Source organism: Bos grunniens, chromosome 13 (genome assembly GCF_055505025.1).
Source record: "Bos grunniens cultivar Pamir isolate PY7600 chromosome 13, Bosgru_T2T1.0, whole genome shotgun sequence".
NCBI lineage: Eukaryota > Metazoa > Chordata > Mammalia > Artiodactyla > Bovidae > Bos > Bos grunniens.
The window spans coordinates 67,478,876-67,502,127 of NC_141177.1; the positions used below are offsets into that span (position 1 = coordinate 67,478,876).

Consider the following 23,252-nt stretch of genomic DNA (forward strand, 5'->3'; position numbering starts at 1 on the left):
AACAATAGAACGGGAAGGACTAGAGATCTCTTCAAGAAAATGAGAGATACCAAGGGAACATTTCATGCAAAGATGGGCACAATAAAGGACAGAAATGGTTTGAACCTAACAGATGCAGATGAGATTAAGAAGAGGTGGAAAGAATTATACAAAAAGATCTTCATGACCCAGATAATCACGATGGTGTGATCACTGACCTAGAGCCAGACATCCTTGAATGTGAAGTCAACTGTGCTTTAGGAAGCATCACTATGAACAAAGCTAGTGGAGGTGAAGGAATTCCACTTGAGCTATTTCAAAACCTAAAAGATGATGCTGTTAAAGTGCTGCACTCAATATGCCAGCCAATTTGGAAAACTCAGCAGTGGCCACAGAACTGGAAAAGGTCAGTTTTCATTCCAATCCCAAAGAAAGGCAATGCCAAAGAATGCTCAAACTACCGCGCAATTGCACTCATCTCACACGCGAGCAAGTAATGTTCAAAATTCTCCAAGTCAGGCTTCAACAATACATGAACCGTGAACTTCCAGATGTTCAAGCTGGATTTATAAAGGCTGAGGAACCTTAGATCAAATTGCCAACATCCACTGGATCATCGAAAAAGCAAGGGAGTTGTACAAGAACATTTATTTCTGCTTTATTGACTATGCCAAAGACTTTGATTGTTTGGATCACAATAAACTGTGGAAAATTCTGAAAGAGATGGCAATACCAGATCACCTAAGCTGCCTTCTGAGAAATCAGGAGTTAGAACTGGACATGGAACAAGAGACTGGTTCCAAATAGGGAAAGGAGTACATCAAGGCTGTATATTGTCACCCTGCTTATTTAACTTATATGCAGAGTACATCATGAGAAACGCTGGGATGGATGAAGCACAAGCTGGAGTCAAGACTGCTGGGAGATATATTAATAACCTCAGATAGGCAGATGACACCACCCTTATGGCAGAAAGTAAAGAAGAACTAAAGAGCCTCTTGATGAAAGTGAAGAGGTGAGTGAAAAAGTTGACTTAAAACTCAACATTTAGAAAACTAAGATCATGGCTTCCAGTACCTTCACTTCATGGCAAACAGATGGGGAAACAGAGGAAACAATGAGAAATTTTATTTTCTTGGGCTCCAAAATCACTGCAGATGGTGACTGAAATTAAAGCCATGAAATTAAAAGACGCTTACTCCTTGGAAGAAGTTAAGACCAACCTAGACAGCATATTAAAAAGCAGAGACATTACCTTGCCAACAAAGGTCCTTCTAGTCAAAGCTATAGTTTTTCCAGGAGTCATGTATGGATGTGAGAGTTGGACTATAAAGAAAGCTGAGAGTCAAAAAATTGATGCTTTTGAACTGTGGTGTTGGAGAAGACTCTTGAGAATCCCTTGGATTGCAAGGAGATCCAACCAGTCCATCCTAAAGAAAATCAGTCCTGAATATTCATTGGAAGGACTGATGCTGAAGCTGAAACTCCAATACTTTGGCCACCTGATGGGAAGAACTGACTCACTGGAAAAGACCCTGATACTGGGAAAGACCAAAGGCGGGAGGAGAAGGGGACAACAGAGGATGAGATTGTTGGATGGCATCACCTACTCAATGGACAAGAGTTTGAGTTAACTCCGGGAGTTAGCGATGGACAGGGAGGCCTGGCGTGCTGCAGTCAACGGAGTTGCAAAGAGTCAGACACAACTGAGCGACTGAACTGAAATGAACTATTGACTATCCCTTATTAATAAACATGAGCTCCAAATTTCAAAAAGGAACTTGGAAATTTTAAAATATATCCTTTTCTGCTCAGATCTAACTTTCACTTTCTTTAGGTCATTTTTTTTTTTTAATGAAATCTTACAAATTTCAAATTACTTTTTAAAATTTTAGTTACTTATTTATTTTTGGCTGTGCTAGATCTTTGTTGCTGTGTGGGCTTTTCTTTAGTTAGCGAGCAGAGGCTACACCACAGTTCAAAAGCATCAATTCTTCGACTCTCAGCTTTCTTTATAGTCCAACTCTCACATCCATACCTGACTCCTGGAAAAACCATAGCTTTGACCAGACGGACCTTTGTTGGCAAAGTAATATCTCTGCTTTTTAATATGCTGTCTAGGTTGGTCATAACTTTTCTTCCAAGGAGTAAGCGTCTTTTAATTTCATGGCTGCAGTCACCACCTGCAGTGATTTTGGAACCCAAGAAAATAAAGTCTGTCACTGTTTCCCCATCTATTTGCCATGAAGTGATGGCACCAGATGCCATGATCTTAGTTTTTTGAATGTTGAGCTTTAAGCCAACTTTTTCACTCTCCTCTTTCACTTTCATCAAGAGACTCTTTAGTTCTTCTTTGCTTTCTGCCGTAAAGGTGGTGTCGTCTGCATATCTGAGGTTACTGATATTTCTCCGAGCAGTCTTGACTCCAGCTTGTGCTTCATCTATCCCAGCATTTCTCATGATGTACTCTGCATTTAAGTCAAATAAGCAGGGTGACAGTATATAGCCTTGACATACTCCTTTCCGTATTTGGTATCAGTCTATTATTCCATGTCCATTTCTAACTGTTGCTTCTTGACTTGCCTACAGATTTCTCAGGAGGCAGGTCAAGTGGTCTGGTATTCCCATCTCTTTCAGAATTTTCCACAGTTTGTTGTGATCCACACAGTCAAAGGCTTTGGCATAGTCAATAAAACAGATGTTCTTCTGGAACTCTCTTGCTTTTTTGATGATCCAATGGATGTTGGCAATTTGATCTAAGGTTCCTCTGCCTTTTCTAAATCCAGCTTGAACATCTGGAAGTTCACGGTTCATGTATTGTTGAAGCCTGACTTGGAGAATTTTGAACATTACTTGCTCGCGTGTGAGATGAGTGCAATTGTGCGGTAGTTTGAGCATTCTTTGGCATTGCCTTTCTTTGGGACTGGAATGAAAACTGACCTTTTCCAGCATTTTCACAGCATCATGTTTTAGGATTTGAAATTTCTCAACTGGAATTCCATCACCTCCACTAGCTTTGTTTGTAGTGATGCTTCCTAAGGCCCACTTGACTTTGTATGCCAGGATGTCTGGCTCTAGGTGAGTGATCACACCATCGTGATTATCTGGGTCATAAAGTTCTTTTCTGTATAGTTCTTCTATGTATTCTTGCCACTTCTTCTTAGTATTCTTGCCACTTCTTAATATCTTCTGCCTCTGTTATGTCCATACCATTTTTGCCCTTTATTGTGCCCATCTTTGCATGAAATGTTTCCTTGTTATCTCCAATTTTCTTGAAGAGATCTCTAGTCTTTCCCATTCTATTGGTTTCCTCTGTTTCTTTGCACCGATCAGTGAGAAAGGCTTTCTTATCTTGCCTTCCTATTCTTTGGAACTCTGCATTCAGTGGGTATATCTTTCCTTTTGTCCTTTGCTTTTTACTTCTCTTCTTTCCACAGCTATTAGTAAGGCCTTCTCAGACAACCATTTTGCCTTTTTGTATTTCTTTTTCTTGGGGATGGTCTTGATCACCGCCTCCTGTACAGTGTCATGAACCTCCATCCATAGTTCTTCAGGAACTCTTATCTGATATAATCCCTTGAATCTATTTGTCACTTCTACTGTATAATCATAAGGTATTTGATTTAGGTCATACCTGAACGGTCTAGTGGTTTTCCCTACTTTGTTCAATTTAAGTCTGAATTTGGCAGTAAGGAGCTCATGATCTGAGCCACAGTCAGCTCCCGGTCTTGTTTTTGCTGACTTTGTAGAGCTTCTCCGTCTTTGGCTGCAAAGAATATAATCAATCTGATTTCAGTATAGACCATCTGGTGATGTCCATGTGTAGAGTCTTCTCTTGCATTGTTGGAAGAGGGTGTTTGCTATGACCTAACACCCAAAAAAGATGTTGTTTTCATTAGAGGGGACTGGAATGCAAAAGTAGGAAGTCAAGAGATACCTGGAGTAACAGGCAAATTTGGCCTTGGAGTACAGAATAAAGCAGGGCAAAGGCTAATGGAATTTTGCCAAGAGAATGCACTGGTATAGCGAACACCCTCTTCCAACACTGCAAAGGAATTCAGTCAGAGAAACATCAGAACTACATGATTTCTTGATATCCATTCCAATTCTGTGTTCTGCCATCATCCATTCATTTGATCAGCATCCACTAAAAACCACTGGGGCACCACCCAGTGAGCTTCCCTGGAGGCTCAGTGGTAAAGAATCTGCCTGCAATGCAGGAGACCTGGATTCAGTCCCTGCATAGGGAAGATCCCCTGGAGAAGGGAATGGCTACCCACTCCAGTTTTCTTGTCTGGAGAATTCCATGGACAGAGGAGCCTGAGCCTGGCGATCTACAGTCCATGGGGTCGGAAAGAGTCAGACGTGACTGAACGACTAGCACTTTCACTTCGCTTTCACCACAGACCAGGCCACCGGATGATGCACAGAATACACACAGTGAAAACTGCACTTGTAAAAGGCGGAAGGAAGAGACACACAGAGAACAACGATGGTAGACGCAGGCTTAGAAGAAAAATTCAGAACAAATACTGTTTTCACTTGTAGCATCAAAAAGCATAACCACCAAGACACTGGCAGTCCAGGGATTTAAAAGCGTGAAACTTAATTTTGAATATAAAAATCATGAGACTTCGGATGACAATGAAATGATTCTGGGAAGGTGGAACAGTAAATTCAGTTAGAGAGGCTGGGTCTTAAAATGCTGCATTGAGGTTTTTAGGTCTGATCCAAAAAGCAGAAGTAGTCATTCAGCACTCCTAATAAATACAGAGATTTTTATGATAAAAAAAATTCAATGCCAGTGCATTTCCAAATAAGCCAATATACAGACCTTCTGAGCTCAGTGTGTGTGCAAATAAATGTACATACATATGAATATATGAGAAAAGGCAAAGATATTCTCATTGGAAAACAAATTTAGTTCGAGCCCATTTACTTGGGCTATTAATAGTCAGAGAACACGCGTTCATTTACAGACACCAGCTAATCATTTTTGATTCTAAGGAGAGACTGAGGGAAGTGTTGCTGACCCTGGAAATGATTCAGAAAACTGATGATCTGCTGAGAGATAATGGGAAATTCACTGAGGGTTGAAAGATACATCCTGGCCTCTGCAAAGCTCCGAAGAATCCTTCACACCTCTCAATTACTGGATCAAGAATGACGCTGTTCCTGAAATGAGGAGCAAGTAGTAAATCCTCAGGACATTTACAGATGTGCCTGTCACATTCACGCAATACTGTTTATTCAAACGAACCAGAGTCCGGTTAAACTGCTTATGGAAAATCCCCTTTCTTTTAAGACAGGCTGGCAATGTCATTCCCATTTTCATTAATGCCTATACATTTTATTTTTGCCCTCAAGTAGTTTTATATTGATTAGAAGTAAAACACCATTCATTTTACTGAAGGGCTGTCTTACCAGCCTACCTTAACAATCGCTCTTCAGGGAATCTTATTTTCAGTCGAATGACAATGTAAAAGAGATTATTATATACATCAACTTCCATAACCCACGCAAACCTCATCAGCTTTATTTTTCCTAAACCCACAGAGCTTTCACTCTCTCAGGAAATCAGTCCTGAATATTCATTGGCAGGACTGATGTTGAAGCCGAAACCCCAATACTTTGGCCACCTGATGAGAAGAACTGACACATTGGAAAAGACCCTGATGCTGAGAAAGACTGAGGGCAGGAGGAGAAGGGGACGACAGAGGATGAGATGGTGGGATGGCATCATTGACTGGCTGCACAAGAGTTTGAGCAAGCTCTAGGAGTTGGTGATGGACAGGGAAGCCTGGCATGCTGCAGGCCATGGGGTCGCAAAGAGTCGGACACGACTGAGCAACAACTGAACCGAAGAGTCAGAGACTCTGCACTGACACTAGCTTGGTTTGGATTAAAATATTCAAGCAGGGAGAAACAGTAACAGCAATGAACATATTGTAAATACTTCTGAGCACCTTCCTTGTATTATTATTTCCCCTCACAGCAGACTATGGGGTGGGATCCATCTTACAGACAGGAAACTAAGACATATAGAGGTTAAGTTACCTAAACAAGGACACACAGCTGACAAGAGAATGCATGTGTGCCTGCTAACTCTGCAATGCCATGGTCTATAGTCCGCCAGGCTCCTCTGTCCATGGGATTCTCCATGCATGAATACTGGAGTGGGATGCCATTTCCTTCTGCAGAGGCTCTTCCAGACTCAGGGATCGAACCTGCATCTCCTATTTCGCCTGCACTGGCAGGCGGGTTCTTTACTTCTAGAGCCACCTGGGAAGCCAGGATTCAAATCTACATGGTCTGACGCTAAGAACATGACCTAGCCATCAGATTACCTAGTCGTCTGTGATTAGCCATGGAACAGACTGAGAAGCAAAGACCAAAATGGCTCTTTTCATTTTCCAACTGCTAACAGTTAAGCAAGCCAAAAAATAACAATAAATAAAACCCTTATTTACAACCTATATGCTCCTAAGATGCTATTTCAAAGACAGATATTGCCAGGTTAAAAAGTGATAGCTATTAATACTGACCACTTTCTGCAAACCTCCAATTACTGCTGTCAATTCACAGCACTTGTTGATGGCTCAAGAAAAAACTGTCAAGATAAAATTCTGACACTAGAATTACCTCCCAATGGTTGTATACAATCGGTCTTCATCAACAATGAACCAGTATTTTTTACTAATTGCTTTCATGTTCTTTAAGGCATGGAGATTGAAGAAATGCATACAGCAAATGCTTACAATGCTCTACAAGTTATCAGTCATCGAATCCTATCTGTCGTAATGATATCAGTGCTAACCCAGATGGGTTCATCTGATAAATGGAGTTCATCCAGGAAACGTGCCCAGCTGCCAAGTCCACAGGAGTCCCAACCTGCTGGTGGTATTTTCAATACTCTGTATTAAGTGCTAACCTGGGTACAGAATGAAGTAAAAAACATGTGGTTCCCAACACTGAGAATCTTGGAATTTAGTTAGAAAATGAATGAGATGTGAATGAGATATGATAAAGAAGCCTGGAAAAAAAGTGTGCACAAAATGCAATATATTTGGCATTCTGCCCAACGTCTTCCTTTAATTCGCCTGTGAGGCAGAGGACATCAGACAACCTCAGAGCACCCCCAGGTACATGCTGGTCCCCGAGATGCCTTTAAAGGGCATCTTTATCTTTAAAGGGACCCTTATGCCTGGGGAAAAAAGCATGACCTGAAAGAATCAAATATCACCATTTAAGAAACACTGCTGCCCAGAGCGGGCTTCCCAGGTGGCGCAGTGATAAAGAATCCACCTGCCAATGCAGGAGACGTAAGAGATGCGGCTTCAATCCCTGGGTCGGGAAGATCCCCTGGAGGAAGAACTGGCAACCCACTCCAGTATTCTTGCCTGGGGAATCCCTTGGACAGAGGAGCCTCATGGGCTACAAAAAGTCAGACACGACTGAGCACACACTGCACAGAGCTGCCTGAATATTGGTCACTGGCAGAGCAGCAAAGCTTCAGGGTGAATACTGAGGTTCTCTATGACATAGACAAGTGCCAGAGTATTAGCCCACAGGAGGTGAACAGTACTGACTGAGAGGCAGAAGACAGGGAGAAAGGAAGAACATTTTAGGGTCACCTCATCTCCCCAGTGCCTCCTTGATCTTAACCTACTGATTGCTCTCCATTTACTTGAGGAGCTGGCAGCGCTTACAATTTAGCACACGTGTATCACAGGTTCTCCAAACAGCCAAAGCTTCTTGCCAGCCCTGCTTCATAGATAAAGATAAAATAGATAAAAATAGATAAATACACCCCACATGATACAAAAATAGGAAGACTGTGGCATGGGGGAGAGGGAGTTTAAACTAATTAACAAGACACAATTAAAATGTACTCGGTGAAGATTTTCATGTAAGAAAAGCAGTGCCTCACTCCCTGTCCAGAAACCAAACTTTTACAGCCCCAGTTCCATGATTAAATACTCCAGGAATCTCCTTCAGTGGTGGCTATTTGAGCCTCAATCTTTAATCCTCTGGTTCTAGTTTTGCTCATGAGGATATAAAAAATGGGCAAAAAACAATATGCAATTCAGTCCCCTTGCACATAAGTATCAAAATCTTTTAGCACATCATACACAAAAACACTGCTATACGACCCAGAAATCCCACTGCTGGACATACACACCAGGAAACCAGAATTAAAAGAGACACGTGCACCCCAGTGTTCATTGCAGCACTATTTACAATAGTTAGGACATTGAAGCAACCTAGATGTCCACTGGCAGACAAATGGATAAGGAAGTTGTGGTACACATACACCATGAAATATTACTCAGCTATTAAAAAGAACTCATTTGAATCAGTTCTAATGAGGTGGGTGAAACTGGAGCCTATTATACAGAGTGAGGTAAGTCAGAAAGAAAAACACCAATACAGTATATTAATGCATATATATGGGATTTAGAAAGACGGTAACAATAACCCTGTATGCAAGACAGCAAAAGAAACACATATGTAAACAACAGACTTTTGGACTCTGTCGGAGAAGGTGAGGGTGTGATTATTTCAGAGAACAGCACTGAAACATGTATATTACCATATGTGAAATACATCACCAGTCCAAATCGATGCATGAAACAGGACACTCAAAGCCAGTGCAGTGGGAGGGGATGGGGAGGGAGGGGGGTTCAGGATGGGGAGCACATGTACACCCATGGCTGATTCAAGTCAGTGTATGGCAAAAACCACTACAATATTGTAAAGTAGTTAGCCTCCAATTAAATTAATTAATAAAAAAAAGAACATTTCCCAGTATAATTTTTTCAGTTGCAACATGCCAGTTTTTTTTTTTTTTTTTTTGGTCTTCAGGGACCTCAAACATTGCATAAGCATCTTTTCAAAGGCTTCATTTAATTTGCATAATTTCTAAGAATAGGCTTCAGAACAGTCAAAGGAGGGTTTTAATTAGTCTTACACATATATATTATCAATACACAATGGCCTAGGCCTTAATTCCTTCATTCACATCAGCATGTTCTGTTATGCTAAAAAAAAAAATCCAATGCAATTTATCATACTGTTCCTCTTTTGTCTTACCAAAGACCTAGTTCTCATATGGTCATTAGATAATTACCCTCTTTACATTAGTTTCATCTAAAAATGGACATTAAGATGCCAGCATTAATTAAATCAATAGCATTATTATATTTCAATTTGCACTTAATTAAACTCACCCAACGAAGTCTTTATTAAAAAAATAAAAAATCCATAAGCTGAACACTAATAAGTATTTCCATTTTTTACTTACAGCTGTAAATACCAATTTTTATCAGCTAGTCCTGCATTCAATCAAGTCAAAAAGCAGTCATGAGAAAACCTAGTACTACATACTTCAACCCCAACCACAAAGATTTATAACAGGTGATTGTAGCAGGACTATTTCCAAAGTTAAGTTCCCAAACTGATACCCTGTTTGTTTTAAAACAACAGGGGCAAGGAGAATGCCTTTCACTGATTAATACTTAGAACACCACAAAAGCACTGTAAGTGGCTAGAAATTCAACCTTACTTACAGCACCACTGTAAGAAAACAAAACAAAACAAAACAAAAACAGGAAAACAAACACATAGGTAAACAGTGATTACGGGCTTCCATAGAAGTTCAGTAATAAAGAATCTGCCTGTCATGCAGGAGATATGGGTTGGATCCCTGGGTCAAGAAGATCCCCTGCAGGGAACAGCAACCCACTCCAATATTCTTGCCTGGAGAATTGCATGAACAGAGGAGCCTGGCGGGCTACAGTCCACGGGGCCACGAGACTTGGAGACGACTTAGCAACTAACCAACAACGAAGTGTGGCAAGTGGGATCCTAGTTCCCTGAGCAGGCAAATCACAGCAAAGATAGCCAAGATGGACTGTGTTTCTAAATTCTCAAGTGTTTAGAATTAAAATCAAGACACTACCTAGCAGCCTACAGGCAACAGCACAGGGGCCCACAATCCAGACTTCACTATTTTTTTTTTAATTATAGTTTCTTTACTTTGCCAGCAAAGGTTCATCTAGTCAAGGCTATGGTTTTCCAGTAGTCACATGGATGTAAGGGTTGGACTATAAAGAAGCTGAGTGCCAAAGAATTGATGCTTTCGAACTGTGGTGTTGGAGAAGACTCTTGAGAGTCCCTTGAACTGCAAGGAGATCCAACCAGTCCATCCTAAAGGAAATCAGTTCTCAATATTCATTGGAAGGACTGATGCTGAAGCGGAAACTCCCGTACTTTGGCCACCTGATGCGAAGAGCTGACTCAGGTGAAAAGACCCTAATGCTGGGAAAGACTGCAAGCAGGAGAAGGGGACGACAGACGATGAGATGGTTGGATGGCATCACCGACTGGATGGACATGAGTTTGAGTAGGCTCTGGGAGTTGGTGATGGACAGCTAGGCCCGGCATGCTGCGGTTCATGGGGTCACAAAGAGTCGGACACGACTGAGTGACTGAACTGAACTGATAGTTTCTTTAAAACGCTGTGTTGGTTTCTGCTGTACAATGAAGTGAGTCAGCCCTAACCCTCCCTCTTGAACCTCCCGTTCCACCCGCTGGATCATCACAGAACGACGAGCTGAGTTCCCTGTGCTAGACAGCAGCTTCCCACTAGTGAGCTGTCTTGCACATGGCAGTGTACATATGTCAATGCCACTCTCCCAACTCACCCCACCCTCTCCTTCCCCAACTGCGTCCACATGTCCACTCTCTGTGTCTCTATTCCCTCCCTGCAGATACCTTCATCATTACCGTTTTTTTTTGACTCGTTATATATGTGTTTATGTGATGTTTGTTCTGAACTCTCGACACAACTGGGCTTTGAGATTTTCACCATTACCTTTCCTGTTGGACCAAGCTGCCCTTTTTAGCAGGTCTCACAAGATTTTTTCCAACACACGTAAAAACAGGTTGTCCCCACTGTGCTTTCTGAGTTCTGTGAGGTAAGGGCTACAGTTCAAGAACCCAGAACATGTGAAGAATAACACACACAAGCCCCTCCTCTGGTTTCTCTAAGTGGCAAAGGACGAGCATTACATAAACTGATGTGATTCACCATCCCAGAGAGGCTGTCCTGTCTGAGTCTTTAAAGAGATGAGAAAGAGCAAGAAAGTGGGGGAATTGCAGAGATTGAGCTCCCAAGCCTGGGTGTGCAGGACCGGAGTCCATGTTAGGGCAGCCCAGGGCCCACCACTGAGCAGAAACTCTGAGGTCAAGTCAGCAACACCAGCAGGATCACAGGGCTTCAGCCCCCAGGCCAGTGAGAACATGATCTGCTGTCTAAGACAGGCTCTCTTTCAAAGAACCATTGGGTTTTAGTTGACGAGAAAGAAAGAGTCACCACGCGTCACACCTTTTGTTCAGTCGCTAAGTCACATCTGACTCTTTGTGACCCATGAACTGCTCCTCTTTCCTTCACTGTCTCTCAGACTTTGCTCAAATTCATGTCCATTGAGTCAGTGATGCTATCTAACCATCTCATCCTCTGCCGCCCCCTTCTCCTTTTGCCCTCAATCTTTCCCAGCATCAGGGTCTTTTCCAACGAGTTGGCTCTTCACATCAGGTGGCCAAAGTACTGCTTCATTATTTGGTATCAGACATGCTGCTGGGTGGAACAGGGACTGTCATGCTCAAGAAATTAAGTTCGGGCCCTACAGAGGGGGCCTCGAGCAAATTCAGGAAGAATCCAAGGGTCCCACCTGAAGGCCAAATTCAGCTACAAGTCTTATGGTGTTGCTGTATTTAGCTGCCCAAGAAGGAAAGAAGTCGGTCGCCATAGAAACCGTAACCTGACAACCTGTGGTAACAGCAGTTCACACTGTCTCTTACCCCTTTGGCCACACCAGACAGAATGAGAAAGGAAAGCTCTCTTGGCTACTCTTGACCTTCTCTCTCTGGCCTGTGACCTTGGTCTCAGATGAGAAAACAGACGAGGGTTTCTCGTCTTAACTAAGGGTTAAGTTGACAAACACACCAACAGGTACATAATTCAAAGTTGGAAAGAGCTAAAGAAATACCAGATGTGGATTGTTCCATGTGTTACGAGCACAGCCTGTACACTCTGAGCGGTGAAGAAATACGTGCACGGAATGTCTGTCTTTATGTGTCTGTGGGGAAAAAAAAATCACAATGGCCACACAGAGTATCTTTTTTTCTCAATTAGCCTTTTCTCAGTGGTCCCTTCTCTCTGTTTATCAAACATGAACTTATGGGAAAACAAGGAGCAATGAAAAGTGAGACAGGCATCACCTAAGATGAAACCAAACTAGGCTTAACTTACCACTTTGTCCTTAGTAGAAGCCCCTTATTTACAGATGTCAAGGGCACTTAACATCTATAACGCGTTGTCAGTTACAGATACATAACTTTGGATCCGTTCAACCGCTACCCAAGTCAGAGACGACAGAGGCTGAGCTGTGAGGGCGTCACCAGGAGACTGGGAGTCTTATCCAAGCACTCCACCAGGCACACCTTTTACCTGCTGTGAGTCCTGACAAAGTCAAAGCCTCAGCTCTCACGACCTTGAACCCCTTTAACCTCCACCACGGCCACATGTATTGATGGGAAGCTGGTCAAGGCGGCCACGATGGATGGGAACTTTTATCCAAGTAGAGATTTGTACTTATGTCTTCACTAGCCTACTCAAGAAGACATACTGAGTGCTTCCTATGGCTGAAGTGTTCAAGGCCCCAGCTCATGAAAATAGAAGCAATCTGCTCTCATGGAGCGTACATTCCAGGAAGAAGAAATGGAGCAGACCCAGAGAAAGCAACCTGATGCACACGGCATCAGGGGATAAATGCCAAGCAGGCTGCAAGGCTGGGGAGATGGCGTGAGGATGCTTTTTCTGACTTTAAGCAGAGACTTGAAGACAATGAGGGGGGTGAGAAGGGGAAATCACGCTCCAAGTAGAGCATCACCGCAAAGGCCTGTGAACGCGCATCTCTGTGCCCCGGACAGATGGCAGAGTCTGGTGGCAGAGCAGAGCTGATGAGGCCTGTGAGCAGCAGAGGTGCTCAGAGAGCACGTGGGGATCCCAGCATCACACGGGGTCTGATCAGGAACCACACAGCAGAGGAGTGACATGATCTGAATCCTGTTTCAGAACAATCCGTCTGGCTGCTCTCAGAACAGACTGCAGAGGGGCCATGAGTGAACAAGCCCAGAAACAAATTCTGAGACGGACGCAAGAGTCCAGGGAGGATGGTGGCTTGGACTAGGGTGCTGGTGGCGGACACAGTGAAGGGTGAGTGGACTCAGGATTCTGGATCCTTCCAGCAGAGCCAAGAGGCTCCTAGACGAGCGGAATGGAGGCGTGCAGACAAGAACAGGCACAGGAAGCAGGCCTGAGAAAGGCCTGCCTCCAGGGTCAGGAGGCAGGTTAACAAGACCCAACAAGGACGTGAAGTCTTCCCTAAATATAAGAGTGGCCCACTGCACCCACAGTTTGTACCAACCATACAATGTATACCAACACCCCTAGTTTCCCTCCAGGCGGCCGGAAGATGGGTGCCTGCTGGGCAAAGGGCACCTACAACTGCCTGCCCCCCACGACTGCCCCGACACCCTGAGTCTCTCCCGAGCACCCCCAGGACATGTTGGGCCAACGTGCTGCGGGAGGAATTAAGACCATCCTGTGCACTTTCTCTGGAAGAGGACTCTAGGTAAAGAAGCGTGTGTGGGGGGGTTTCCAGCATTCACTGCATTCATTGTCTTTGCTGATTTTGCCAGCTGTCTTTTATTCTTTTTAAGGAAGCTTTTTTTTCTTCCCTAATTTTACTTGTTTTTGGCTGTGCTGGGTCTTTGTTGTTACGTGGGCTCTCTAGCTGTGGGAGCTCGGGGCTGCTCTCTAGCTGAGGTGCATGGGCTTCTCATGGCAGTGGTTTCTCTTGCTGCAGAGCACAGGCTCTAGATAGGGTTCACTGGCTTCAGCAGTTGCAGCTCCTGGGCTCTAGAGCACAGGCTCAATAGTCGTGGTACACGGGCTTAGTTACTCCTGGCATGTGTGATCTTCGTGGATCAGGGATGGAACCCACGTCTCCAGGGTTGGCAGGCAGATTCTTTATCACCAGGCCACCAGGGAAGCCCCTTGCCTGCTGGATCCCTCACTGTAATAAACTACAGCCGTGATTATAGCAACCTTGAGTCCTGGTGAACTACCAAACCGAGGAGGGGGTAGGGGCAGATCCGAGGCCCCTGACCTGGGAAGCACGCTGGCGTTTCCGGCCCCCACCTCAGTTCTTCACTTAGAGCTCCCTTGACTCTCCCTTGACTCTCCCGCATGTCTCTAAATAGCTTCTTCCGCATTTCAGATTGAGGATTTAAGCTTTTTTTGTTGCTGTTAACGAATGGAAAAGAGTATTCAAACAATTTCGCTTCTTCAAGAGGTAAAAATGAAGAATGGACCTTAGTGACATTTCTTTTTTTTTTTTTCTTTTTTTTTTTTTGTATTTTTTTTCTAATTTTATTTTATTTTTAAACTTTACATAATTGTATTAGTTTTGCCAAATATCAAAATGAATCCGCCACAGGTATACATGTGTTCCCCATCCTGAACCCTCCTCCCTCCTCCCTCCCCATACCATCCCTCTGGGTCGTCCCAGTGCACTAGCCCCGAGCATCCAGTATCGTGCATCGAACCTGGACTGGCAACTCGTTTCTTACATGATATTTTACATGTTTCAATGCCATTCTCCCAAATCTTCCCACCCTCTCCCTCTCCCACAGAGTCCATAAGACTGTTCTATACATCAGTGTCTCTTTTGCTGTCTCGTACACCGGGTTATTGTTACCATCTTTCTAAATTCCATATATATGCGTTAGTATACTGTATTTATGTTTTTCCTAGTGACATTTCAAAGAACGTTCTTCCCTTGCAATTACGAGGTGTGGTCACGAATGAGGTGCTCTGAAGAGTCCCTGCTGTTCCTGGGCTGAGCATCTGTATTCCTCTAAGGAAAAAGGGTCTGTATTTCAATCACCTGGCAAATTAGGAACTGCTGTTTCTCATTTGCAGGTCTTTTTGATGTAAATGGCAGTTGTCCGTGAAACCTCTGTAATTTAACATTTACAAAAAGAGGGGTCACCATGGCAGATTACGATTTATTTATAAGAACTGCAGAAAATGAAAAGCAGCAGTAATTATAAAAGGCTTATGAGTGTCTCGTATATGAAACACTACATTGATTATCATTAGATTCTTACGGTCTAGTCTCCCTTGGTCCTATTTTTAAAACTTAACTAAATTCCCTCAAATCCACTCTTTATATTTTAATACATACTTCCTGAATTAGAACTGAAGCAGGTAAGAAATCACTGGCCAAAAACTGATTTAGCCCTGTCCTTCATTTTTCATGACAAAAAAACTCTTAAGAGAAACCCAGTCTGGTAGTCCCTTGTGAAGACAAAAGTAAAAAGTTTTCATTGAAACTGGGGCATTTCACTTTATCTGACAGTGGGATGTATCGTAAATATATGATGGCTTACAAAGGTAACATAAAATGTTTAAAAAAAAAAAAAAGCCAGTGAGAGGCCTTGCTGATTTGTAGCACAGGAATATATATGTAATATTTTCTCTCAAATAAATTAGTATTGTTTTTGGGATTAGTCTTTATCAAATCTATTGGGTCTCTAAATGATGAGACTGGTTTTCAAGAACAAAAGTTCACTATTTTCCAATAACAAAAAATATTTTTTTAATCCCTTCCCCATTTTTAGCACTCATTTCATTAACTATTTATGTTTCTTCTGAAGATACGTTTTGAAATTTATCTGCACTTTTCAAATAGGGAAGTTAGAATTCTCAGTAAAATATGGCATCCGAAAATCATTTAATGTCCTCTCTCAAATCAAGGGCAATAAATTGTCTCTTGTTTTAATTCAACTGCTAAGAGAGTTTGAATCTCATCCCATGCCCCCATGTAACATATCTGAATAATTTACCTCCATGCATGTGGAATTACTCAGTAGAAAATACTACTCTGTGGTTTCTGAGATTACTGTACATACATGAAATATGGTTGTCCTGGGTGGAACCGCATCTCTTTAAAAAAAAAAGGCACATCCACCAAGAACCTGCGAATCTGACCTGGTTCAGAAAAAGGGTCCCTGCTGCTGCTCTCAAGTGAAGCGGAGGTCACGAGGCATCAGCACGGGCCCACACTGAACGGTCAGTGACCCCACAGGGGAAATCTGGACAGACACGCAGGGAGAAGGCCACATGCAGAGGGAGGCAGAGACTGGGCTTCGGCTGCAGTCACATCCAAGCAACAGCAAGGACCGTGGGCAGCCCCCAGAAGTGAGGACAGACTCCAGGGACCCTTCTCCCTCAAAGCCTTCTGGGGGGCACGCTGCCGACACCTGGGTATTCACTGCAGTCTCCACGACCGCGACAAAGTGCATGTCCGTTGTTTTCAGCTACACAGCTTGTGGCACGTTATTACAACGGTCTTTGGAAACTAACACGGTGGTCGTTCTCACGATTTCAAAATTAACTGTACAAACATTCACTGCATACAAAGTCTGGTTCAGAAAATTTCCCCTTTCTTTTCCACCAAACTGAAATAAAAGGTAACATTTATGAAAGGGTTTCATAAGCTTAAGAACACAGAATTTTCAATTCAGCCAATTTTTATTTATTAAGTGCCCACTCCATACACCCTTAGGCCCTGTGAAAAACAGAAAACATTCAGTATCTACTCTTTAAAGCAGCGACTGTACAGCACAGGAAACTCTGCTCAATATTCTGTAATACTTTAAGTGGGAAAAGAATTTTAAAAAGAACAGACACATGTATATGTGTAACTGAATCATTTTGCTGTACACCTGACACTAATACATCATGGTTATTCAACTATACTCCAAAATAGAATAATTTTTAAAAAGCAACTGTTAATTATAAACAAAATACTGAGGATGAGGACAATTCTCAGGTACTCCATGAAAATAACATGGTTTCTAATAGAAAACATTAAAGTGAGAGAAGGAGGTAACTGGTGTTTTTGAGAAAAATATAAACAGTTATGAAACCTTGGAACTGGGTCAAGAGCACTATGCAGAGTAGCTACTTAATAAACAGCTAACAAGTTAATTATTAGTTAAAAATATACATGTGTGCTGTGTTGCTTCAGTCATGTCTGACTCTTTACAACCCCAAGGACTGCAGCCCGCCAGGCTCCTCTAGTCATGGGATTTCCCAGGCAAGAATACAGGAGTGGGTTGCCACACCCTCCTCCAGGGGATCTTCCCGACCCAGGGTTAGAACCCATGTCTTTCACATCTCCTACATTGACAGGCAGGTTCTTTACCACTAGCACCACCTGGGAATCTCCTAAAAATATATAAGAATTATTAATGTTTATATATTTTGAGTCTTGGTGTTCATAATTCTAAACAATAAATCTGCATATCCAATGACTCTGTGACTATTCATATATTACTAACTCAAAATATTTCAAATCAACGAGTAAAATGAATTTGTCTGTTCAAGAATTCATTCCATATTTGAGAAATATTTACTGAATATGACTTGCCACTCCATACACCCTTAGGCCCTGTGAAAAACAGAAAATATTCAGTATCTACTCTTTAAAGCAGCGACTGTACAGCACAGGGAACTCTGCTCAATATTCTGTAATACTTTAAGTGGGAAAAGAATTTAAAATTCTTTTCCCACTTAAAGTATAGGCCAGGAGTTATGTTTCACTGAATGAATGACATGAGAACTTTACCCTACAGTCCAAGCTACAAGCCTTTAAAAAAAGGGAAGTCCCGGATAAAGATGGCAGATTAAAAACCCACATTAATTTCACCTCTTCCTAGATGCTAACCAAAATTATAGTAAAGTCTTTTAAAGACACAAAGCCACTCAATCAGCAACTAAAGAACCGAAGCTAAGGACCTCCCTGGCAGGCCAGTAAGACAGAATGTGGCTAAGACTCCATTGCAGGGGAAGTGGGTTCAATCCCTGATCGGGGAACGAAGATCCCACATGCTGCTCGGTGCAGCCAAAAGAAAAAAAAAAAAACAAGAGAAGCTAAAACACACATGAACAAGGAATAACTAAACTTACTCAACAGAGCCAATTAAGCCTCCTGCAGGAGAGCTGAGACCCAGTCCTATGAACAGGGCAGAACCTTCAGAAGGCTCAGAAACCAGTAACAGCAGGTATGTCTCAAACTGCGGGTAAATGGAAGGTGATAAAGCAAGAAGCGTGGGGGGATTTCTGAGAGGCAGTCAGACCCCAGGCATCCTTCCCTCCCCAACTCTACAGACCAGGGGTCCCCAAGTCTCCTGTGAAGAGGATGAAGCAGGTGGCCCCTAGTCTGTGGGTGCAGGTACATACAAACTCAAGGTGGAAACCCCGAGCCCTCTTTCTGCTACTCAGCTTCTAGAACGCAGGCAGCTGGACCTGAACCCCTGGTGGGAAGTTGAAATTCTCCTCCTCGGAAATCAGCTAAAGAGAAAAAATCATCATACAAAGAAGAGGCTCCCGTACAAAGGAGGTCCTGCTACACGGCCCAGCCCGCCCTCAGCATGCACATCTCCCTCTTACTCCAGGGCACGGTGAAGGGTTCTCAGACACCCAAGGACAGCCTCGAGCGAGAATGGCAGAAACCAGAAGCAACATGGAGAAAGCAAACTATTCCGGGAGAAAAAAAAACTTGACAAAGTCAATAATTCCAACAAGAAACACTCATGATTCCAGGCTGAAAGAACAGGAGGCCATAAACAGGAGCAGTCACAGAAAAAAATGCCAAACAAGTGCTCGTGGAAACACAACAGCACACGTGAGTGGAGAAAACATCTGACAGCAGAGCAGACGGAGCCGAAGACGAAAAACTGAAATGAAGGGAAAAAAGTTACAGTGCCAGGCTGAGAGCCCCACATCCACATAGTCACAGGTGAAGAAAATAAGAGAGACGGAAGACAGGACTTGAGAAGAAACACCTCCAAAATTAAAAGGCGTGAGTGGCGGTCACCCAACGTACCCTGCACTCTGGATGGACACAGACACCTATACAGGTCAACCGTCGTGAAATTTCAGAAGAGTGGAGAAAAAGAGAATATACGGTGCCAGAGGAGGAAAAGGAAGAATGAGTAACTCCGGATTCTCGACAAAAGGGACAGCCGACCTAGAATTCTAGACCCAAGCTATCAGAGACGTACAGAGACAGAACCACAACTCTTTCAGTCCCTCAGGATGAGGGCAGGGCAGGCTGCCAGTATGAGAGGCTGGGCTGTATTTTATCATCTTCGTAACCTGAGGACAAAACGGCAGAGTAAGCCAGCTCCAGATTGTTAATGACACCTGACTCGTCCTGACCACGCTCTGCAGAAGGTCCCAGGGCCCCCTTGAGGCCCCGCTGCCCAGAACAGATGGGAAGGTTCGAGTCATTGCACAGAAATGTGGTGCTGGGTGTGTTCTGAGAACCTGAGGTGGACAAGCAGAGACTGTAAGCCGTGGACTGCAATCTGCTTCACTAAGGGATGTCCAGCACCTGCAGTTCAGGATGCAGTCTGGCTGATGATCCAACTAGCTCCCCAAGGTTAGCTCAGGACTGTGCCTACGTAACTTCCCTGAAAACTCAGTGGAAGGTGAGGCCTGTTTAGCACCCAGGCCATGTCCGGCTATCTCCACTCCAGAGAGCAAGAAAATGCCGTCTCCTCCAACAATCAGGGCTGGTCTTGCTCCTCATGTACATGGTCAAGAGTAAGTCGTGTAACGTTAAGGAAAACATAGGTAGGTAGTAACAGGACACGGACAGGCAAGGACATGGTTAACACCAAAGTCAGGGATCTGGTTACCCAGAGCCAGGAGTTGTCTGAGCCATCATGGGAAACAACATTTTTTTATCAAACAAATAACAAAATTAGATTGCTCTATTTTCTTTGGTTTCTTTGGTAAGGAGTGAGAAGGTGAAAATGAGATTTCTATAATCTTATATGACGGAAAAAAAAAAACCTGTAAATCTTGAAAAAAAAAATTTAGTCAGATTCAGATTATCTCATAATATACTTATTAATTATTTAATAAAAAGGTTCTAAGCATTATCTTGGAACGTGGGTATTTGGGAAGATTATAAAACCGAGCGAAATGGAACAGACACCGTTTTAAACAGTTAAAATGAACACCAGTCAAGAAGGTAGCTTTTTAAATAGCGGGAAGTACTGGGAGGCAGGCAACTCCTTAAAACAGGGTTTATTCTTGAAAAGAGTAGATAAATTGCAAGGAATCAACATCTTACCTTAAACACTTCCATTGGAAGAGGAAACTTAGCAGCGTCAATAAGAGATTTCTCCAGAGCACGTTTCCACTCTGAGTCCGTCTTCAAAGGATAGATTTCTGTATCAACAGCAAATCACATAAGAGTTTAAGGGCTGAAACGTTCTACCGGGTGGTTCTTTGCTCAATTTTATCTTCTCAGGGTTTCATAATAACTTGGCAGGCTCAGCAGCCGTAAGCATTCACACCCTGCCCGCCATAAAAAGCCACCTACTAAAGAGATTTCCTTGAGTTAAATAGCAACTTGGGATTCTGCGATCCGAAATAAAGAATCGACTTAACAGGGCTCTTCTTCAGGGACTACCTGCATGCATTCTGTATGTAATTTGATGGAATACGTCACGTTCATCACACCTTCATCCATCCTCAGCCCCAAATTCCACACATCACCGGGGAAGTCATATCCAATGATGAAGAACTTATTATCTGGTAAGTTTCTAAATAAGAAAAGACTCTTGTCTGGCGTTTTCGGTTATTACAGCCTATTACTCACTAAATCTCTAAGCTCTCATATGCTAAAAATAGTCCACATAAGCCAGGAAATTATGAAAAGGTAGATTAAAATTTACCAACCAAGTTTAATATTTGTACTTGAAGTGTTGCTAACACATCACATGGTGCCCAGGTTTCTGCCCACGGTGGGGAGAAGGGATTTACGAAGGGAGGTTACACTGTCTGAATACAAAATTAGAAGAACAAAATTGGTGAGCGCTGTTTTTACCAGTTGCTGAAACTGCAGGGGAATTTTATGATCTGATCTCAACAGATTTAAGACCTTATCAAAACAGGATTTGCGGAAGCACTCACTTGAAGGAGATATGTTTATACCTTCGCTATATCAACTCAGGCTACTTCAGACAGATAGCTAGGATATGAATATCAATTTGAGCACAGTTAAAAGGCAACATTAAGCCTTTGGGGCTGTATTTTTAATTTCTTGCATGTCTGCTTTTTAGCAGGCAGCCATATATTTTGATGCTCATAGCGTCTGAACTCACCTTGAGCTTGAATCGCCTGTGTTTTAGCAGTTTATTCGGTCTTTGCAGACTATCACAATTATGGTGGGCATGCGGTGCTACCAGAGGGGCCAGGTTATCAATGCCTGCCTACCGTCAGTCTTGTCAGCTATGTCAAGTCCCATAAAGGATACTTAATGACAGGACAGACTCTATTTATGTAAATTGTCTATAATCCTTCCTAGCCTCTTATTTATGCTCTTACACCTCTGCAGAATTCTTTCCCCCAATTTGGTATTTCAGTATCAGAGCAAAAATAGAATGAGATTCTTTTTGGTAGACACATTCAGGGGAATATAGTTAGCCACTCTCCCAATAAACACCTTTGCAGAGAATGGTCCCTCCAGCCTCCACAGGTGAGAAGGCGGGGGGCCAGAGGGAGAAATTGCTTATCACAAGGTCCCACAAAAAAGGAAGAGGGACCAATTCACGGAGCCTTATGAAGTGTCCCGGGAGGGTGAGGGGGATTCCCTGGGATGCACTGGTGCTCCAGCTCAGGGCGCTGCATCAGAACCTCGGGAAAGAGGAAGGCAGTTCAGGTTTCTGAAGCACAGCCCAGAGGACACCAAGCGCAGCAGCTGCAGAGGGGTCAGATGCGCCAAACGTGCTCAGTCGCTCAGTCCTGTCCATCCCTTTGTGACCCCGTGGACTGTAGCCCACCAGGCTCCTCTGTCCATGGGGATTCTCCAGCCAAGAATACCGGAGTGGGTCGCCATGCCCTCCTCCAGGGGATCTTCCCAACCCAGGGATCGAACCCACGTCTCCCACATTGCAGGCGAATTCTTTACCACTGAGGCACCAGGGAAGCCCCAACAGGCGGGGGCAGGAGGGAACAACAAACAAGATCCTGGACTTCCTAAGTAAAATAAACCCACTTTTCTAGGGTTCTGGAAGCAGGTCGATGGGGAGCTCGATGTTGTAATAAAAGGAGAACCAAATCATATAAAACGAGAGCGACTTCTAAAGACAAGGTTAAAGGAAGGTCTGCAGACATACAGGGAGAGAAAAAAGAAGAGAAAGTACCGCTCCCTGAACTCCCAAGGTCTGTAACTGAGGACTCTTGAGGCAGGAGGAGCCCCTGAGACAGAGAGGAGGGTAAAAAAAGAGTGGTTAAAAATTACCCAAGGCTGAGTAACTAGATTCCAACAAAAAAAATTTTTTTAAATACTAAGATAAAAGGGCTGCTGAGTATCACCAAATAATATGCTGAAATTGAACGAGTGGGATTATGGTCTGACAAATTATTACATAAATTAATGTAATCTTTACCTCTAAAGAGAAAGGTAAGAGAAACCATATTTAACCAAAGAAAGGTAAAGAGAAACCTTTAATTAACCAAAAGATTAAAAAAAAAATTATTCAGGACCAGAGCAACGAAAACCCAACATGGTCAGATCCAAACTCAGATCTGAGCAAGGAGATGGGCAGCGATTTCTCTGGGGCTCAGAGAAATGCTCACAGCCCTCCTGACAGCTGGCAGAACAGGACTGGACCAGTCGTGTCACCCCAGGGGGCTGCGTCCACCTGATGCCGTATCTGTTCAAGTAAACCAGAGAGAAGTGTCATAAAGCCTAGTACTTTGATCTGAATATAGGTCCCCCTAAACTCAAGGTGATGGCCTTAGGAGCTGGGGCCACTGGGAGGTGACGAGATCATGAGAGTGGACCTCCCAGGATGGAATCAGTGTCCTTTTATAAGAGAGACCCCAGAAAGATCCCTACCCTTTCCTCCAGGTGAGAACACAGTGAGAAGACACGTCTACAAACCAGGAAGTAGGTCCTCATCAGACACTGAATCTGTTGGTGCCCAGATCTTGGACATCCAACCTCCAGAGCTGGGAGAAATCAATGTCTCTTGTTTATAAGCCCCTCTTTCCCATCTGTTACAGCAGCTGGAATGAAGAAAGATACCTAGGAGATCTTGCCAGACTTTCATCT

At 43.3% G+C, this 23,252-nt stretch overlaps 1 protein-coding gene across 7 annotated transcripts in view; it reads right to left on the reverse strand.

The window, feature by feature from the left end:
• SFMBT2 (Scm like with four mbt domains 2) overlaps positions 1-23,252 on the reverse strand; it is a 178,145-nt gene that overhangs the window by 70,816 nt on the left and 84,077 nt on the right. For all 7 annotated transcript variants that reach the window (XM_086334810.1, XM_086334812.1, XM_086334807.1 and 4 more), the window contains one exon: positions 20,262-20,359. In XM_086334810.1, coding sequence (XP_086190936.1) covers positions 20,262-20,359 — 98 coding nt within the window. The remainder of the gene's footprint in view (positions 1-20,261; positions 20,360-23,252) is intronic.